The sequence below is a fragment of the Balaenoptera physalus genome, assembly GCF_965194825.1.
Source record: "Balaenoptera physalus genome assembly, contig: HAP1_SCAFFOLD_1517, whole genome shotgun sequence".
In the NCBI taxonomy this organism is placed as follows: Eukaryota; Metazoa; Chordata; class Mammalia; order Artiodactyla; family Balaenopteridae; genus Balaenoptera; species Balaenoptera physalus.
Window position 1 is genome coordinate 71,073 of NW_028125279.1, and position 20,263 is coordinate 91,335.

At 50.8% G+C, this 20,263-nt stretch overlaps 1 protein-coding gene across 2 annotated transcripts in view; it reads right to left on the reverse strand.

Moving 5' to 3' along the window:
* Positions 1 to 5,019: 5,019 nt before the first annotated feature.
* Positions 5,020 to 20,263, reverse strand: part of LOC309653941 (myosin-13-like) — a 32,197-nt gene continuing 16,953 nt past the window's right edge. The window contains exons 2-7 of one of the 2 annotated variants that reach the window (XM_082478669.1): positions 8,822 to 8,916; positions 8,524 to 8,648; positions 7,436 to 7,745; positions 7,152 to 7,355; positions 5,337 to 5,542; positions 5,020 to 5,107 (exon numbers count right to left, since the gene is read on the reverse strand). In XM_082478669.1, the coding sequence (XP_082334795.1) occupies positions 5,098 to 5,107; positions 5,337 to 5,542; positions 7,152 to 7,355; positions 7,436 to 7,600 (585 nt within the window). In that variant the 5' untranslated portion in view covers positions 7,601 to 7,745; positions 8,524 to 8,648; positions 8,822 to 8,916 and the 3' untranslated portion in view covers positions 5,020 to 5,097. Of the gene's footprint in view, positions 5,108 to 5,336; positions 5,543 to 7,151; positions 7,356 to 7,435; positions 7,746 to 8,523; positions 8,649 to 8,821; positions 9,232 to 20,263 lie in introns of those variants that run through there. The other variant, XM_082478670.1, reaches the window with a different exon arrangement.

A 20,263-nucleotide genomic window follows, 5' to 3' on the forward strand; every position in this document is an offset into this window, starting at 1 on the left:
ACAATGTGTTTCTCCATTCACCTGTTAATGGCCATTTGGGTGGTTTTCAGTTTGGGGCTATTACAGATAAATATTCTGTGAATATTTGTGTGGACATACGTTTTCATTTCTCTTGAGTAAATACCTAGAAGTGGAACGACTGGAACAAATGGGTAATTTCTTAACTTTTTAAGAGGCTGCCGAACTATTTTCCAAAATGGTTATGCTGTTTTACATGACCACTAGCCGGTGTGAGAGGTCCAGTACCTCCGCCTCTTGGCCAACACTTGGACTTTTAGTCATTGTAATAGGTGTGTTGTGATATCTCATTATGTTTTAATTATTAGTCCCCTAATGATTCATGATGAGCATTTTTCATGTGCTCTGTGTATATCTTCTTTGGTGAAATGTTTGTTTAAATCTTTTGGCTCTTTAAAAATTGGGTGATTTGTTTTCTTTTTAGTGAAGATATAGATTTCTGTATGTATTCTGGACACAAGTCCTTTATCAGGGGTATAATTTGCAAATACTTTTTCTCAGTCGGTGGCTTGTCCTTTCATTCTGTTTAACAGTGTTTTTCAAAGTGCAGAAACTGAATTTTGATGAAATCCAGTTTATCAATTTTTTCTCTCATGGCTTGTGCTTTTGGTGTTGGCATCTAAGAAATCTTTGTGTAAACCAAGGTCACAAAGATTTACTCTTATGTTTACTTCTAGAAGTTTTTGTGATTCTACTTTTGGTTTCCTCTTTGATCCAAACTTTAATTTAGGAGAGTATTTTGAATTTTTTTGTTTAAAACTGTTATTAATTTTAGACATTTTTGCGATTGAGGCCTGTGCAGTTTATACTGTAAAGGAGTGAGGCTGATAGGGGTTGGGAGGCAAGGGAGTGTGGATGGTAGAAGGTGGAAGTGGGACAGGAGTGCATAAAGTACAATTTTGGTCTAGATTGCATTTTTGTTCTACTGCTTCCTCTCTTTCTAGATACGAAACTCCTCATGTTTATACTGCACTAAATCTTTCTTGTTTTATTCTTCCTCTTTTCATAAGTCCTTTCTCTCTCTCTCTCTCTCTCTCTCTCACCCACTCATCCATCCAATCTGTCAGAAAACCCTATGTGCGCTACCTTCACAGTACATCTAGAAACCATCTGCTTCTCGTCATCTCCCAGTGCCTATCTCTCTGGTCTAAGCCACTGTCATTTTTTATCTTTTATTTTGCAGTAGGCTCCTAACTGGTCTCACAGTTTCTACCTCTGCCTCCTTCACTGTATTCTCAATGCAGCAGAGTGATTCTTTTTTTTTTTTTTAAAGACTTATTTATTTATTCATTTTGGCTGTGTTGGGTCTTCTTTGCTGTGCACGGGCTTTCTCTAGTTGCAGCGAGAGGGGGCTACTCTCCCTTGTGGTGCAGAGGCTTCTCATTGAGGTGGCTTCTCTTGTTGCGGAGCACGGGCTCTAGGTGTGAGGGCTTCAGTAGTTGCAGCATGCGGGCTCAGTAGTTGTGGCTTGCGGGCTCTAGAGCACAGGCTTAGTAGTTGTGGTGCATGGGCTTAGTTGCTCCGCGGCATGTGGGATCTTCCAGGACCAGGGCTCGAACCAGTGTCCCCTGCATTGGCAGGCAGATTCTCAACCACTGCGCCACCAGGGAAGTCCCCAGAGTGATTCTTTTAAAATGTGTGTTAATATCACTCCTCTGCTCAAAACACTCCAAAGATTTCCCATCTCACTCTGAGTGAAGAAAAAAGTCCTCAGGTGGCCCTGAAGCCCTACATGATCCCTGGGGCCCCAAGTTCCTCTCTTATGCTGTAACTATCTTGCTCATTCTCCTCTAGCCCTGCTGGCCTCCTTCCTGTCCCTGGGACATGCCAAACTGCCCCTGCCTCAGGGCCTTTGCATTTTCTTTTGTTCCCTCTGCCTGGAATACTCTTGCTTCCTTCAGGTCTCAGCTCAAATGTGTTTTTCTTAGAGAGGCCTTGCTTGACTCCTCTCCACAAAGTACTAACTGCCTCCCTCTTACTTTTTTTATTTCTCATGAGCACTTACCTGACACATTACACAGCTTCTTATTTTTTTTGTAGATCTTTTTACAAAAATTTTATGTTGGAGTGTAGTTGATTAACAATGATGTGTTAGTCACAGGCGTACAGCAGAGTGATTCATTTATACCCATACAAGTATCCATTCTTTTTCAGATTCTTTTCCCGTTTAGGTTATTACAGAATACTGAGCCGAGTTCCCTGTGCTATACAGTAGGTTCTTGTTGATTATCTAGTTTAAATATAGTAGACACAGCTTCTTATTTGTTGACTGCCTTTCTTTCCTTGCAGAATATAAGTTCCCAGAGGGAGGGAACTATGCTTTGTTCACTGCTATTCCCATAGTACTGAGAGCAGTGCCCGGCGCATAGTAGATGCTCAGTAACCACCTGTGGAGTGGGTGCATGAGTGTGTCCTGTCTGAAGGGGTAACCTCAGTGAGTGGTTTCCTTAGTAATTTGTAACAGTCTAGAGAGACTTAATAAAATTAAGTCCAGTAAAAGGTAATTGTGTGTGTGTGTGTGGTGGAGCTGGAGATGGGAACGGGGATGTGGGGTGGTGAGGGAGGTACAGATATTGAATGTTCCACAAAGCCATATATAATGTTAGAATAATAATAGCTAGGTGAGAACTGTGTTTGAGAGTAAATAATTTTGGAAGTAAATGAGTCTGGTTCAGTTTATCAGTTCACTGTAGTTTTTATTTATTCAACATGAAGAGAAAAACATCACAAAGCAAGTGACCCAAAATAGCACATTTTGTGCATTTCTTCAGCCCCTTGGCAGCATCAGGCAGATGTGTTCGCTCTGCACTGACTTGTGTGTGAATCTCCCGGCTCTTCACCCGCAGCTTGTTGACCTAGGACTCGGCAATGTCAGCCCGTTCCTCGGCCTCCTCCAGCTTGTGCTGGAGCTTGCGGAATTTGGCAAGATTAGCATTGGATTGTTCCTCCTAAGAATAAAGATGTGAGAGTTAGACTTGGTGGTTCTCATTGCACTTGTCACAAACAGGATTATTTCCTCAACTCAGATATTTCCTTCTAACGGTTTGTCATATCTGATTTCAAATGCAGACAGAACTTGTAACTTCAGTTACATTTTTTACTCTAAAGAATGAAAGAAGAAGTAGTTTCGAAATGGAAGAGACGAGCTCATTATGTCAAACCCATGTATACGTGAAGTCTATTTACGATGTATGGACTGAGTGGAAAGGAGGAAGAGACCCATGTGCGCTCGCTCACAGAGGTTAGACAGTAAATGTAAGGTCAAATTCTAACTTCGGGAAAATCCCAGTTGAAATGTTTTTGCCATATATTTTGACTCTGGTATACAGAGACGCTGCGGGTCGGGGGATGGGGATAGGAAGAAAGTATGCCCTTTGTTGGTTGCACTTACTACCATTCGTGCCTCTCCCTTTCGTGTTCCCTTTTCTTACCTCTTACCCACTACATTGTGTCTGGAAGAGTGGGGAACAACCAGGAAAAGTGAAGCTGGAGAATCTTCCAACACATCCTAATTTGCTACAGCGAATGTGCAGGGATAAGTCCCTGCTGATGACAGTGGTAGTGAGGGAAGGAATCAGCTGGGGTAAAAGATTTCTGTTTGGCTTTTGGGAACAATTGATTTTGTGCATTTCTAGAGGGAGAGGAATATTTATCATGGTGTTAGATTTTCTGCTGGATATTCTTTGCAGCTATCAAGTAAGGTGGGTTATTTGGAATTTTCTTTTTTCCCCCCAACCCCTACAAATTGCTTAATAATAAAAATATCTCGTCCTGTGGTCTTATTCTATAATTAGGATTTGGGGGTAAATTCATATTTATATCCTCTCTCTTAAAATAAGAATGACATATTCTTACTTGGTCTCTTGCTTTCTCATGAACACATTCTCTTAATATACTTTCTACCCCCAACGAAGTTTCCTTCTTCCCTCAAGGGCTTAAAGATACTTACAGCCTCCTCAGCTTGTCTCTTGTATCATTTCACCTTTGCCTGTAATTTATCTACCAGGTCTTTCAGCCTGAGAACATTCTTGCGGTCTTCCTCAGTCTGGAAGTTTGAAAAAAATGGTCTGCATTGAATCCAACAAAATCAACCCACTACAGGTGGTGAAGTAAATCACTTTGATATGATGGCAGGTGGGCCTGGGGTAAATGTGGTCAACTCTGAGGCTTCCTTCATAGTATTAACAGTAGCCACTCTTGTTAAATGTCCACTGTGTGCAGGCACTATATTGGAGAGTTATACATGTCTCTAATCCTTACCTCCCTACTCTGGTGAGTAGATGTTTTTATTCTATTTTACAGGTGATGAATTAAGGTTGAGAGTGTTAGGTAACCTATCCGAGTTTAAAAAGTAAGAGGCCAAACTAGGACTAATACCAGTTTATCTGTCTTTGAAACCTGTATTCTTTCCTCACTTACACGATTTTCTAAAGGCCTTCCTGATTTTCCTAGCTTAGGAAAGGGTCTGTGATAGGTGATTGTGTCATTTGCCCCTTATGTATATCGAGTTAACATGTAGCTATTTGTGAGTACCACATAGTCACCAGGTTTTCAATTTCCCTTTGTGCAGGAAGTCTGGATATTCTAGAAAGCTCTTCCCCTTACCTGGTAGGTGAGTTCCTTTACTCTTCTCTCGTGTTTCCGCAAACCTTTAACAGCCTCAGCATTACGTTTCTGCTCACTTTCAACCTCTCCTTCAAGCTCACGTACCTACAATCAAGAAAGATACTTATATAGTCAGTCTTGGGGGATGTTAATTAACTCAGGACCTACTGACGATATTGGGTGGCTGTCCCCAGCCACAGGATAAGGATGGGAGTCAATATACAAGAAGAGAGAAGGATCGGGGAGTGCCGTTTTCACTTCCCGGATTCAGAGAGATTGAGAGACCCACCCTGGCCTCCAGCTTCTGGATGTGCTTCTTGCCACCCTTCAGGGCCAGCTGCTCAGCCTCGTCCAGGCGGTGCTGCAGGTCCTTCACTGTCTGCTCCAGGTTCTTCTTCATCTGCTCCAGGTTCTTCTTCATCCGCTCCAGGTGGGCGCTGGTGTCCTGCTCCTTCTCTGTCAGCTCCTCGGCCATCATGGCCGCCTGGTTAAGTGCACAAGAGGCATCAGTGGGCCACCCACCCCTCCTATGCGGGCACATGGAGGGTGCTGTGAGGCTGGCACTAGGCACGCTGATGCTTTCCTCCTTGCCGCAGTCACCACTGATGCTGCATGGTTCCCCTCCCACTTTGCCTCTGCTGAGGCTCCGTCTCCTTCCGTCTCTCCGGGAAGCCACCACTGACTGAATGCAGGGGTGAGGAGAGAAAACCTACTTGCAGGTCCCAAAGGGGCGGCGTAGAAGCCCCTTTCTTATCTCCAGACAGCATCTCTGATAAGAAAGAATGGAGCGCACATCCGTGACGGCCTTCTTGGTCTTCTCCTCTGCATTTTTGGACTCCTGGATAGACTTCTCCACCTCTGCATGGCATTGGGCTATGTCAGCTTCCAGTTTTTTCTTGGTATTTATCAGGCACGTGTTCTACAAGAAAAATTAGATAAGAGGTTCGGGCTACATTTGGACACTTACAACGATTGGAAGGGAGAGGGTTGGGTGGGGAAAGAAGTCAAGCTCGAGAACGTTCCATTTCTTATTTTTCACACAGGTGAAAAAAAATTAAAAAGACTTTCATTTTTGATAGGACAGATATCCCAAAACAGGCCCGAGAATTGTACATAAAAGAATTGAGTAAATGATAAATGTGGACATTCAAATATTTGAGGAAGGATAAATTATTTAGTTAAAGGTGCTGGAACAAGGAAATTGTTGACATAACTATGTAAAATGAAAAATAATTCTCATGATCAAAACATTGTACAGAGTTGTTAGGATGATGACAATCGAGAAAACATTTGCAATGTGCATTACTGAAAAAATATTTCCTTCCTTAATATGTAAAAAAGACACATCATTAAGAAAAAAGGGCAAAAGTACAATTAGCTAAGACACACCAGAAGAAATACAAATAGCCAACAAATACGACAAAATGTTCCACCTCATTAGTAATCAAACAAATAAGAATTTTTAAAATGAGGCATTTTCAACCATAAAATCGGTGAAGATTAAAAAAAATAATAGCTAAGCACTCTCACTTATTTTCCCCATGGGAGTAAAAATTGGGACAACTTTGTTAAAGACCAATTTACAACATATCATAAATGTCTTTGCTGTTTTGACCATGAATATATACTTCAGGAATTTACTTACCTTTAGGAATATTAAGGAAATAGTAATCATGGATATATGTGAAAATTTAGTTATGAAGAAGTTAGTCATACAATCTTCTAATCATAAAAATTTTTATTGGGAACAGTCTAAAAATATCCAACCGTAGAAGACTGATTAAATAAATGTGCCATAATACACAACTAAAATGGACTGCTTTTCTGCCATTAAAAAACTGTATCATAGAAAACTATTTTAAAATATAGAAATATGTTCACAACACGTTGTTAAATGAAAAAAAGTTGCAAAAGGATTGATCACGTTTACAAAAAATATCATATTTATGTATAGAAACAAGAGCCTAGAATAGGAGATCCCAAAATGCTAACAATATGGTTGGTATTTTTCTAGTTTTTTGGCTAATTCAAAAAATAGTTTTTAAAGCAAGGAATTTTGGGGGAATTCCCTGGCAGTCCAGTGATTAGGGCTTTGTGTTTCCACCACGCAGGGCGCGGGTTCGATCTCTGGTTGGGGAACTAAGATCCCGTATGCCATGTGCTGTGGTCCAAAAAAATAAGAAATGAAACAAGGAATTCTTTAACTTTCCTAAAAGTAATTATTTCAAAAGACAATCCTAATTTTCTAAGCTTGCAGCTTAAATGTTACTGCCTCTGTGAAGCCTTTTCCACCCCTTTTATGCAATAATTTGTCATGCCTTGCTCTGATTTCCCCATGATCTTTTATCTTCAGATAAAAGAAAGCTCAGCAATCTGTCCATCTAGAGACCAAGTAATTCCAAGAACTAGGCCTAATGAAAGTTTGTCTTGACCACTAGCCTGGAAGGAGTGGTGGGAACTCCTCTCCGTCAAGCCTGGGTCCTGCCTGCCTCCAGGGTGGACCCAGAGTGGAGTGAGGATGGACACACGTGGGAGTGAAGGAGCTGCACGCGGTCGCTGGCCTCCAGCAGCTCGTGCTCCGCCAGCTTGCGGGTGCGCTCCGTCCGCGCCAGGGCCACCTTCCTCTCCTCTGGCTCCTCCAGCAAGAGGCCATTCCTGCACTCCACGAGGGCCAGCTGTTCCTTGAGGTCCTCGCTGCTCCTCAGGGCGTCATCCAGATGCAGCTGGGAGTCCTTCACGAGAAACCAGGGGTGAGACCGGAGCCCAGGGCAGGCTGAGGTCCCGCCAGGTCCTCCAGGGGCCGTGCACTCACCTTGAGCTGGCTCTGGACTGAGCACAGGTGTTTCTGGGTCTCTGCCACCTGGCGGTTGGAGTGGCCCAGCTGAATCTCCATCTCACTGAGGTCTCTCTCCATCTTCTTCTTCAGCCTCAGAGCAACATTCCGGCTCCAGATCTCAGCATCCAGCACGCTTTGCATGGCCTTTGCTGCCCGCTGGCTGTTTCTTTTCAGCTGCTCGATTTCTTCTTCCTTCTCAGTGATCTTGGCGGTCAAGCTCAGATTTCAGCTGGTTCAACTCTAGCTGGACAAGCAAAATCTTGCCCTCTTCATGCTTCAAGGAACCCTGATAAAAGTAAAGGAGTGATTGGGATTGCCGGGGTCAGCCACCTTCTTGAATGAGGTTTTTCATCCCCATTAGGATAAAAAGGGTATTATTAGGCTCATTTTACAAATAAATAGAACAGTACTCAAAAAGGTCAAACAGTTTGCTCCCAAATTGTTACTAGTAATGAAACTAGAACTGAAGCTTTGTTGTTAACAATCTTATGTCTTGAGAAGGACAGAGCATCGTTTTCAATTAGTAAAAATTTTGATTACTGTGTCTTTTTAAATAGTGACCATAAGTCTGGAGCCAACCTCTGCTCAAAAAAGACAGAGAAAGACAGAGGAATTGCTCTCCTGTTATCTTGCATAGTGCAAATTTCCCTAGACCCTCTTAAGCATCCGCCCCTCACTGGCCACAGCTGGTGATAGCATCAGGATCCTGCACTCTTTGGACCACACAGAATTCCCAGCAGCCAAAGATGACCGTGTATAACTCTCTGTTAAAACTAAGGGATTCTGAGCTGGCTCTCAGGATGTTTGGTGATTGAGTTCTTGCTTTCTGAGAGGAAGACGTTGAGGACATAATGAACAAGTTTATTTATTCAATAGGAGAAATACGATGGACTAGAGAACACTCATGAGGCGAGGCAGCAGAGAGCAGCTGGTCCCCCCCCAGGGCGGGGGTGGGGCTGGATTCTTCCCATTGGAGCCCCAGTGCCTCCTGCAGGAAGGGCCTCTGGGAGTGGTCTAGTCCCCTTCCTCAGCGCCCCGCCCTCCTTCACATCTCAGACACGTGCCTCCACCTCTTCCAGGGCAGCCTGGAGGTCTGACTTTTCTTGCTGCACTTGCTTCCTGGTCTTCTCCAATTCCTGAAGATTCTTGCTCATTTCCGCAATCTGCATGGTTAAGTCGGAAATCTCTTCTGCAAAGCACAGGCTTGATTTAGGCTGTTTTCACAGGCTCTGTCTGATAGCACCGGCATTTCCCAGGGAATTTGGTGATTGGTGATTCATTCATGACCTTCATATAGGAGAGGACAAAGACAGGGAAACCTTTCGGGGGAGGTGTCGACAAGACACAGGTGTGTGGCCTCACCTGAAGATGCAGAGGGAGGAACAACAGAACACCTGTATGACCCTGAACCTTCACACGGTACACAAAAGGGTCACAGAGAGGACCGGGGGAGACTACTGTGGAGAAAACGCATAGAATCATGGTCTCAGACATAGAAGGGGCTTTAGAGGGCATTGGGTCTGGTCTAGTTTTGTAGGACAGCGGTCTGAGATCCTAAGGGATCTACTGACAGGATCAAGGACACAAAGCCATGTAGAGACAGAATCCATGGAAGATATGTGCTGTAGAAGAGCACGGAACTTAGCAGCCCAGCGAACCCTCTGTTTTTGAGAACAAGGCTTGGCTGTGACTCTGCCTTACATTGGGGAAGTTTGGGTCCCAGGGTAAAGTGAATAGATGTGAGGATTTTGTGGGGCATCGGGAAGGAGGAGGCTGTGGCTAAAAGGGGGAGTGGTGGCCAGAAGAGAAGGGGGGCTGTCACACACATGTGATAGGGAGAGAGATGGGGGCTGTCACACCCTTGTGACGGGAAGACAGCTGGGGGCTGTCACATACTTGTGATGGGGAGACAGCTGGGGGCAGTCACATACCTGTGATGTAGAGACGGCTGGGGGCTGTCACATACATGTGATGGGGAGAGAGTTGGGGGCTGTCAGGCACCTGTGGTGCGAAGACAGCTGGGGGCTGTCACATACCTGTGATGGGGAGACAGCTGGGGGCTGTGACTCACCGGTGATGGGGAGAGAGGTGGGGGCTGAAACTCACCTGTGATGGGGAGAGAGATGGGGGCTGCCACCTACCTGTGATGGGGAGAGAGCTGGGGGCTGTCAGGCAGCTGTGATATGGAGACAGCTGGGGACGGTGACACACCTGTGATGGGGAGACAGCTGGGGGCTGTCACATACCTATGATGGGGAGAGAGCTGGGGTCTGTCACTCCCCTGTCATGGGGAGAGACCTTGGGGCTGTCACACACCTGTGATGGGGAGAGAGCAGGGGGCTGTCACTCACCTGTAATGGGGAGAGAGCTGGGGGCTGTCACACACCTGTGATGGGGAAAGAGATGGGGACTGTCAAACACCTGTGATGGGGAGAGACCTGGGGGCTGTCACCTACCTGTGATGCGGAGACAGTTGGTGTCTTTCAGATACGTGTGAAGTGGAGACAGTTGGGGGCTGACACACACCTGTGATGGGGAGAAAGGTGGGGGCTCTCAGGCACCTGTGACGAGGAGACAGCTGGGGGCTGTCACATACCTGTGATGGGGAGAAAGCAGGTGGCTGTCACTCACTTGCGATAGGGAGAGAGCTGGGGGCAGTCGCACACCTGTGATGGGAGAGAGCTGGGGGCTGTCACTCACCTGTGATGGGGAGAGAGCAGGGGGAGGTCACACACCTCTGATGGTGAGAGAGGTGGGGACTGTAAAACACCTGTGATGGGAAGAGAGCTAGTGGTTGTCACTCACCTGTGATGTGGAGAGAGCAGGGGGCTGTCACACACCTGTGATGGGGAGAGAGATGGGGACTGTCACATACCTGAGTCCCTGAGACAGCTGGGGGTTGTCACATACCTGTGATGGGGAGAGAGCTGGAGGCTGCCACTCACCTGTGATGGGGAGAGAGATGGGGGCTGTCACACACCTGTGATGGGGAGAGTGCTGGGGTTTGTCACACAAAAGTGATGTGGAGAGATATTGGGGCTGTCACTTACCTGTGATGGGGAGAGAGATGGTGGCTGTCAATCATCTGTGATGGGGAGAGAGCTGGGGGCTGTCAAATACAAGTGATTGGGAAGAGTGCTGGGGGCTGTCACTCACATGTGATGCAGAGAAAGCCGGTGACTGTCACATACCTGTGATGGGGAGAGAGTTGGGGGCTGTCATGCTCCTGTGATGCGGAGACAGCTGGGGGCTGTCACATACCTGTGATGGGGAGAGAGTTGGGGGCTGTCAGGCTCATGTGATGCGGAGACAGCTGGGGGTTGTCAGATACCTGTGATGGGGAGAGAGCTGGGGGCTGTCACTCACCTGTGATGGGGAGAGAGATGTGGACTGTAACATACATGTGTCGCTGGGACACCTGGGGATTGTCACATACCTGTGATGGGGAGAGAGCTGGAGGCTGCCACTCACCTGAGATGGGGAGAGAGCTTGGGGCTGTCACTCACCTGTAATGGGGAGAGAGATGGGGACTCTCACTCACCTGGGATGTGGAGAGAGCTGGGTGCTGTCACCCACCTGTGAAGGGAAGACAGCATGGCGTTGTCACGCACCTGTGATATGGAGAAAGCTGTGAAAGGTCACACACCTGTGATGGGGAGACAGCTTGGTGTTGTCACATAACTGTTATGTGGGGAGAGCTGGCGGCTGTCACCTATAAAGGGGGGACAGCTGGGGGCAGTCACATACCTGTGATGTGGAGACAGCTGGGGCCTGTCATATACCTGTGATGGGGAGAGAGTTGGGGGCTGTCACGCACCTGTGATGCGGAGACAGCTGGGGGCTGTCACACACCTGTGATGGTGAGAGAGATGGGGACTGTTAAACACCTGTGATGGGAACAGAGCTGGGGCTGTCACACACCTGTGATGGGCAGAGATTTGGGAACTGTCAAACACCTGTGATGGGGAGAGTGCTGAGGCTGTCACATACCTGTGATGTGGAGAAAGCTGGAGGCTGTCACATACCTGTGATGGGGAGAGAGTTGGGGGCTGTCAGGCACCTGTGATGCAGAGACAGCTGGGGGCTGTCACATACATGTGATGGGGAGACATCTGGGGGCTGTGACTCACCGGTGATGGGGAGAGAGGTGGGGGCTTTGACTCACCTGTGATGGGGAGAGAGGTGGGGGCTGTAACTCACCTGTGATGGGGAGAGAGCTGGTGGCTATCTTACACCTGTGTTGGGGAGGGAGATGGGGTCTGTCAAACAACAGTGATGGGGAGAGACCTGGGGGCTGTCACAAACCTGTGATGCGGAGACAGCTGGTGTCTTTCAGATACCTGTGAAGTGGAGACAGTTGGGGGCTGACACATACCTGTGATGGGGAGAAAGGTGGGGGCTGTCAGGCACCTGTGATGCGGAGACAGCTGCGGGCTGTCACATACATGTGATGGAGAGACATCTGGGGGCTGTCACATATCTGTGATGTGGAGAGAATGGGGGCTGTCACATACGTGTGATGAGGACAGAGCTGGGGTCTGTCACTCACCTGTGTTGTGGAGAGAGCTGGGGGCTGTCATTCACCTGTGATGGTAAGAGAGCTGGTGGATATCTCACACCTGTGATGGGGAGAGAGATGGGGACTGTCACACACCTGTGATGTGGAGACAGCAGGCGGCTGTAACATACCTGTGATGGGGAGAGAGTTGGAGGCTGTCAGGCATCTTTGATGCGGAGACAGCTGGGGGCTGTCACATATATGTAATGGGGAGACAGCCGGGGGACGTCACTCACCTGTGATGGGGAGAGAGCTGGGGTCTATCACACACCTGTGATGGGGAGAAAGATGGGGACTGTCAGATACCTGTGATGCTGAGACACCTGGGGGCTCTCACTAACCTGTGATGGGGAGAGAGCTAGGGGCTGTCACATACCTGTGATGGGGAGAGAGCTGGGAGCTGTCACGCACCTTTAATGGCGAGAGAGCTGGGGGCTGTCACACACTTGTTAAGGGGAGATGGATGGGGACTGTCAAATACCTGTGATGGGGAATGAGCTGGGGCTCACACATATTTGTGATGCGGAGACAAGTCGTGGCTGTCACATACCTGTGATGTGGAGATACTGGGGTCTGTCACATACCTGTGATGGGGAGAGAGTTGGGGGCTGTCGGGCACCTATGATGTGGAGACACCTGGGGGCTGTCACATACCTGTGATGGGGAGAGAGCTGGGGGCTTAAAATCACCAGTGTTTGAGAGAGACCTGGGGGCTGTTACTCACCTGTAATGGGGAGAGAGCTGGGGGCTGTCCCACACCTGTGATGGGGAAGGAGATGGGGATTGTCAAACACCTGTGATGGGGAGAGACCTGGGGCCTGTCACACACCTCTGATGGGGAGAGTGTTGGGACCTGTCAGGCTCCTGTGATGCGGAGACAGCTGGGGGTTCTCAGATACCTGTGATGTGGAGAGAGCTGGCGGCTGTCACTCAGCTGTAATGGGGAGAGAGATGGGGACTGTCTCTCACCTGTGATGGGGAGAGAGCTGGTGGCTGTCACCCACCTGTGAAGGGGAGAGAGTTGGGCGTTGTCACGCACCTGTGATATGGGGACAGCTGGGGACGGCACACACCTGTGATTGGGAGAGACCTTGGGCTTGTCACATACCTGTGATGTGGAGAGAGCTGGGGGCTGTTACTCACCTGTGATGGGAGGAGAGATAGGGGTTGTCTATCACCTATGATGGGGAGAGAGCTGGGGGCTGTCACATACCTGTGATGTGGAGACAGCTGGGGCCTATCATATACCTGTGATGGGGAGAGAGTTAGGTGCTGTCGGGCACCTGTGATGGGGAGACAGCTGGGGGCTGTCACTCACCTGTGATGGGGAGAGAGCTGGGGGCTGTCACACAGCTATGATGGGGAGAGAGCTGGAGGCTCTCACACAGCTATGATGGGGAGAGAGCCGGGGGCTGTCACATACCTGTGATGCGGAGAGAGCTGCTGGCTGTTTCATACCTGTGATGTTGAGACAGCTGGGGGCTGTAACATACCTGTGATGAGGAGAGAGTTGGGGGCTGTCAGGCACCTGTGATGCGGAGACAGCTGGCGGCTGTCACATACCTATTATGGGGAGAGAGCTGGGGGCTCTCACTCGCCTGTCATGGGGAGAGACCTGGGGGCAGTCACACACCTGTGATGGGGAGCGAGCTGGGGGCTTTCACTCACCTGTAATGGTGAGAGAGCTGTGGGCTGTCACACACCTGTGATGGGGAAAGAGATGGGGAATGTCAAACACCTGTGATGGGGAGAGACATGGGGGCTGTCACATACCTGTGATGCGGAGACAGCTGGTGTCTTTCAGATACCTGTGAAGTGGAGACAGTTGGGGGCTGACACATACCTGTGATGGGGAGAAAGGTGGGGCCTGTCAGGCACCTGTGACGAGGAGACAGCTGGGGCTGTCAGATACCTGAGATGGGAATAGAGCTGGGGGCTTTCACTCACCAGTGATGTGGAGAGAGCTGGGGGCTGTCACACACCTGTGATGGGGAGAGAGATGGGGACTGTCACATACCTGTGTTGCTGAGACAGCTGGGGGTTGTCACATACCTGTGATGCGTAGACAGCTGGTGGCTGTTACATACCTGTGCTGTGGAGACAGCTGGGGACTGTAACATATGTGAGATGTGGAGAGAGCTACGGGCTGTCAGGCACCTGTGATGCGGAGACACCTGTGGGCTGTCACGTACCTGAGATAGGGAGAGTGCTGGGGTCTGTCACTCACCTGTGATGGGGAGAGAGCTGGGGGCTGTCACACACCTGTTATGGTGAGAGAGATGGGGACTGTCACATACCTGTAATGCTGAGACAACTGGGGGCTGTCTCTCACCTGTGATGGGGAGAGAGCTCGGGGCTGTCACACACCTGTAATAGGGAGAGTGCTGGGGCGTGTCACTTACCTGGGATGGGGAGAGAGCTGGGGGCGGACACACACCTGTGATGGGAAAAGTGATGGGGACTGTCAAACACCTGTGATGGGGAGAGTGATGGGGACTGTCAAACACCTCTGAGGGGGCGAGAGCTTGGGGCTGTCACATATCTGTGATGCTGAGACAGCTGGTGGCTCTAACATACCTGTGATACGGAGACAGCTTGGGGCTCTCACATACCTGTGATGGGGAGAGAGTTGGGGGCTGTCGGGCACCTGTGATGCGGAGACAGCTGGGGGCTGTCACATACCTGAGATGGGGCGAGAGCTGGGGGCTGTCACTCACCTGTGATGGGGAGAGAGCTGGGCGCTGTCACACACCTGTGATGGGGAGAGAGATGGGGACCGTTAAACACCTGTGATGGGGAGAGAGCTGAGGGCTTTCACATACCTGTGATGCGGAGACACCTGGGGGCTGTCACATACCTGTGATTGGGAGAGAGTTGGGGGCTGTTGTTCACCTGTGATGCGGAGACAGATGGGGGCTCTCATATACATGAGATGGGGAGAGAGCTGGGAGGTGTCACTCACCTGTGATTGGGAGAGACCTGGGGGTGTCACACACCTGTGATGGGGAGAGAACTGGGGACTGTCACATACCTGTGATGAGGAGACAGCTGGTGTCTGTCACATACCTGTGATGGGGAGACAGCTGGGGCCTGTTACTCACTTTTGATGGGGAGAGAGATGGGGGCTGTCAATCACCTGCGGTGGGGAGAGAGCTGGGGCTTGTCACATACCTGTGATGCGTAGACAGCTGGTGGCTGTTACATACCTGTGCTGTGGAGACAGCTGGGGACTGTAACATATGTGAGATGTGGAGAGAGCTCAGGGCTGTCAGGCACCTGTGATGCGGAGACAACTGTGGGCTGTCACGTTCCTGAGATAGGGAGAGCGCTGGGGTCTGTCACTCACCTGTGATGGTAAGAGAGCTGGTGGATATCTCACACCTATGATGGGGAGAGAGATGGGGACTGTCAAACACCAGTGATGGGGAGAGACCTGGGGGCTGTCACACACCTGTGATGTGGAGACAGCTGGCGGCTGTAACATACCTGTGTAGGGGAGAGAATTGGAGACTGTCAGGCACCTTTGATACGGAGACAGCTGGGGGCTGTCACATATATGTGATGGGGAGACAGCCGGGGGACGTCACTCGCCTGTGATGTGGAGAGAGCTGGGGTCTATCACACACCTGTGATGGGGAGAAAGATGGGGACTGTCACATACCTGTGATGCTGAGACACCTGGGGGCTCTCACTAACCTGTGATGGGGAGAGAGCTGGGGGCAGTCACATACCTGTGATGGGGAGAGAGCTGGGGGCTGTCACATACCTATGATGGGGAGAGAGCTGGGGGCTCTCACTCCCCTGTCATGAGGAGAGACCTGGGGGCTGTCACACACTTGTGATGGGGAGAGAGCTGGGGGCTTTCACTCACCTGTAATGGCGAGAGAGCTGGGGGCTGTCACACACCTGTGATGGGGAAAGAGATGGGGAATGTCAAACACCTGTGATGGGGAGAGACATGGGGGCTGTCACATACCTGTGATGCGGAGACAGCTGGTGTCTTTCAGGTACCTGTGAAGTGGAGACAGTTGGGGGCTGACACATACCTGTGATGGGGAGAAAGGTGGGGCCTGTCAGGCACCTGTGACGAGGAGACAGCTGGGGGCTGTCAGATACCTGAGATGGGAATAGAGCTGGGGGCTTTCAATCACCAGTGATGTGGAGATAGCTGGGGCCTGTCAGTCACCTGTGACGAGGAGACAGCTGGGGGCTGTCAGATACCTGAGATGGGAATAGAGCTGGGGGCTTTCAATCACCAGTGATGTGGAGATAGCTGGGGCCTGTCAGTCACCTGTGACGAGGAGACAGCTGGGGGCTGTCAGATACCTGAGATGGGAATAGAGCTGGGGGCTTTCAATCACCAGTGATGTGGAGATAGCTGGGGGCTGTCACACACCTGTGATGGGGAGAGAGATGGGGACTGTCACATACCTGTGTTGCTGAGACAGCTAGGGGTTGTCACATACCTGTGATGGGGAGTGAGCTGGAGGCTGCCACTCACCTGTGATGGGGAGAAAGATGGGGGCTCTGACTCACCTGGGATGGGGAGAGAGCTGGGTGCTGTCACCCACCTGTGAAGGGAAGAGAGCTGGGCGTTGTCACGCACCTGTGATATGGAGACAGCTGGGAAAGGTCACACACCTGTGATGGGGAGAGAGCTTGGGGTTGTCACATACCTGTTATGTGGAGACAGCTGGGGGCTGTCATATAACTGTGATGTGGAGACAGCTGGAGCCTGTCATATACCTGTGATGGGGAGAGAGTTGGGGGCTGTCACGCACCTCTTAGGTGGAGAGAGCTGGGGGCTGTCCCATACCTGTGATGGGGAGAGCGCTGGGGGTTGTTACTCACCTGTAATGGGATGAGAGATGGGGCTGTCAATCACCTGTGATGGGGAGAGAGCTGGGGACTGTCACTCACCTGTGATGGGGAGAGAGACGGGGGCTGTCACATACTTGTGATGGGGAGAGAGCTGGGGCTGTCACGCACCTGTGATATTGAGACAGCTGGGGACGGTCACACACCTGTGATGGGGAGAGAGTTGGGGGCTTTCAGGCAGCTGTGATGCGGAAAAAGCTGGGGGCTGTCACATACCTGTGATGGGGAGAGAGCTGGGGGCTGTCACTCACCGGTGATGGGCAGATAGCTGGGGGCTGTCACACACCTGTAAAGGGGAGATGGATGGGGACTGTCAAACACCTGTGATGGGACGTTAGCTGGGGCTCACACATATATGTGATACGGAGACAAGTCCTGGCTGTCACATACCTGTGATGTGGAGACAGCTGGGGCCTGTCATATACCTGTGATGGAGAGAGAGTTGGGGGCTGTCAGGCACCTGTGATGCGGAAACAGCAGGGGGCTGTCACATACCTGTGATGGGGAGAGAGTTGGGAGCTGTCGGGCACCTATGATGTGGAGACACCTGGGGGCTGTCACATACCTGTTATGGGGAGAGAGCTGGGGGCTTAAAATCACCTGTGATGGGGAGAGACCTGGGGGCTGTTACTCACCTGTAATGGGGAGAGAGCTGGGGGCTGTCACACACCTGTGATGGGGAAGGAGATGGGGATTGTCAAACACCTGTGATGGGGAGAGACCTGGGGGCTGTCACATACCTGTGATGTGGAGACAGGTGGTGGTTGTCACATACCTGTTATGGGGAGAAAGCTAGGGGTTGTCACATACCTGTGATGGGGAGAGAGTTGGGTGCTGTCAGGCTCCTGTGAGGCGGAGACAGCTGGGGGTTGTCAGATACCTGTGATGGGTAGAGAGCTGGCGTCTGTCACTCACCTGTAATGGGGAGAGAGACGGGGTGTGTCTCTCACCTGTGATGGGGAGAGAGCTGGGGCCTGTCTCCCACCTGTGAAGTGGAGAGACTTGGGCTTTGTCACGCACCTGTGATATGGAGACAGCTGGGGACGGCACACACCTGAGATGGGGAGAGACCTTGGGCTTGTCACATACATGTGATGTGTAGACAGCTGGGGGCTATCATATACCTTTAATGGGGAGACAGTTGGGGGCTGTCCCATACCTGTGATGGGGAGAGAGCTGGGGGCTGTTACTCACCTGTGATGGGAGGAGAGATAGGGGTTGTCTATCATGTGTGATGGGGAGAGAGCTGGGGGCTGTCACATACCTGTGATGGGGAGAGAGCTGGGGGCTATCACACACTTGTGATGCGGAGACAGCTGGGAGCTGTCACATACCAGTGATGGGGAGAGAGCTAGAGCTAGGGGCTTTCACTCACCTGTGATGGGGAGAGAGTTGGGGGCTGTGACTCACCTGTGATGGGACGAGAGATGGGGGTTGTCACTCACCTGTGATGGAGAGAGAGCTGTGGGCTGTCACTCACCTGTGATGGGGAGAGTGATGGGGGCTGTTAAATACCTGTGATGGGGAGAGAGCTGGGTACTTTCACAAACCTGTGTTGGGGAGAGAGATGGGGACTGTGAAACACCTGTGATGGGGAGAGTGCTGGGGGCTGTCACACACCTGTGATGGGGAGAGAGCTGGGGTCTGTCACCCACCTGTGAAGGGGAGAGAGCTGGGCATTGTCACGCACCTGTGAAATGGAGACACCTGGGGACGGTCACTCACCTGTGATGCGGAGAGAGTTGGGGGCTGTCGGACACCTGTGATGGGGAGACAGCTGGGGGCTGTCACTCACCTGTGATGGGGAGAGAGCTTGGGGCTATTACACAGCTGTGATGGGGAGAGAGCTGGGGACTGTCAAACACCTATGATGGGGAGAGAGCTGGTTGCTGTCACATACCTGTGATGGGGAGAGAGCTGTTGGCTGTTTCATACCTGTGATGTGGAGACAGCTGGGGGCTGACACCTACCTGTGATGGGGAGAGAGTTGGGGGCTGTCAGGCACCTGTGATGCGGAGACAGCTGGCGGCTGTCACATACCTATGATGGGAGAGAGCTGGGGCCTGTCACTCACCTGTGATGGGGAGAGAGCTGGGGGCAGTCGCAAACCTGTGATGGGAGAGAGCTGGGGGCTGCCACTCACCTGTGATGCTGAGAGAGATGGGAACTGTCAAACACCTGTGATGCGAGAAGAGCTAGTGGTTGTCACATACCTGTGATGTGGAGACAACGGGGGCTGTCACATACGTGTGATGGTGAGAGAGTTGGGGGCTGTCAGGCTCCTGTGATGAGACAGCTGGGGGCTGTCACCTATAATGGGGAGACAGCTGTGGGGTGTCACATACCTGTGATGTGGAGACAGCTGGGGCCTGTCATATACCTGTGATGGCGAGAGAGCTGGGGGCTGTCACACACCTGTTAAGGGGAGATGGATGGGGACTGTCAAATACCTGTGAGGGGGAGTGAGCTGGGGCTCACACATATTTGTGATGCGGAGACAAGTCGTGGATGTCACATACCTGTGATGTGGAGATACTGGGGTCTGTCACATACCTGTGATGGGGAGAGAGTTGGGTGCTGTCAGGTACCTGTGATGTGGAGACAGCTGGGGGCTGTCACATACCTGTGATGGGGAGAGAGTTGGGGGCTGTCGGGCACCTATGATGTGGAGACACCTGGGGGCTGTCACATACCTGTGATGGGGAGACAGCTGTGGGCTTAAAATCACCAGTGATGGAGAGAGCCCTGGGGGCTGCTACTCACCTGTAATGGGGAGAGAGCTGGGGGCTGTCCCACACCTGTGATGGGGAAGGAGATGGGGATTGTCAAACACCTGTGATGGCGAGAGACCTGGGGCCTGTCACACACCTCTGATGGGGAGAGAGTTGGGACCTGTCAGGCTCCTGTGATGCGGAGACAGCTGGGGGTTCTCAGATACCTGTGATGTGGAGAGAGCTGGTGGCTGTCACTCAGCTGTAATGGGGAGAGAGATGGGGACTGTCTCTCACCTGTGATGGGGAGAGAGCTGGTGGCTGTCACCCACCTGTGAAGGCGAGAGAGTTGGGCATTGTCACGCACCTGTTATACGGGGACAGCTGGGGACGGCACACACCTGTGAGGGGGGAGACCTTGGGCTTGTCACATACCTGTGATGGGGAGAGAGCTGGGGGCTGTCACATACCTGTGATGGGGAGAGAGCTGGTTGCTGTCACACACCTGTGATGGGGAGAGAGGTAGGGGCTGTCACTCACCTGTGATGGGGAGAGAGCTGGGGGCTGTGACTCACCTGTGAAGGGACGAGAGATGGGGGTTGTCACTCACCTGTAATGGAGAGATAGCTGTGGGCTGTCACTCACCTGTGATGGGGA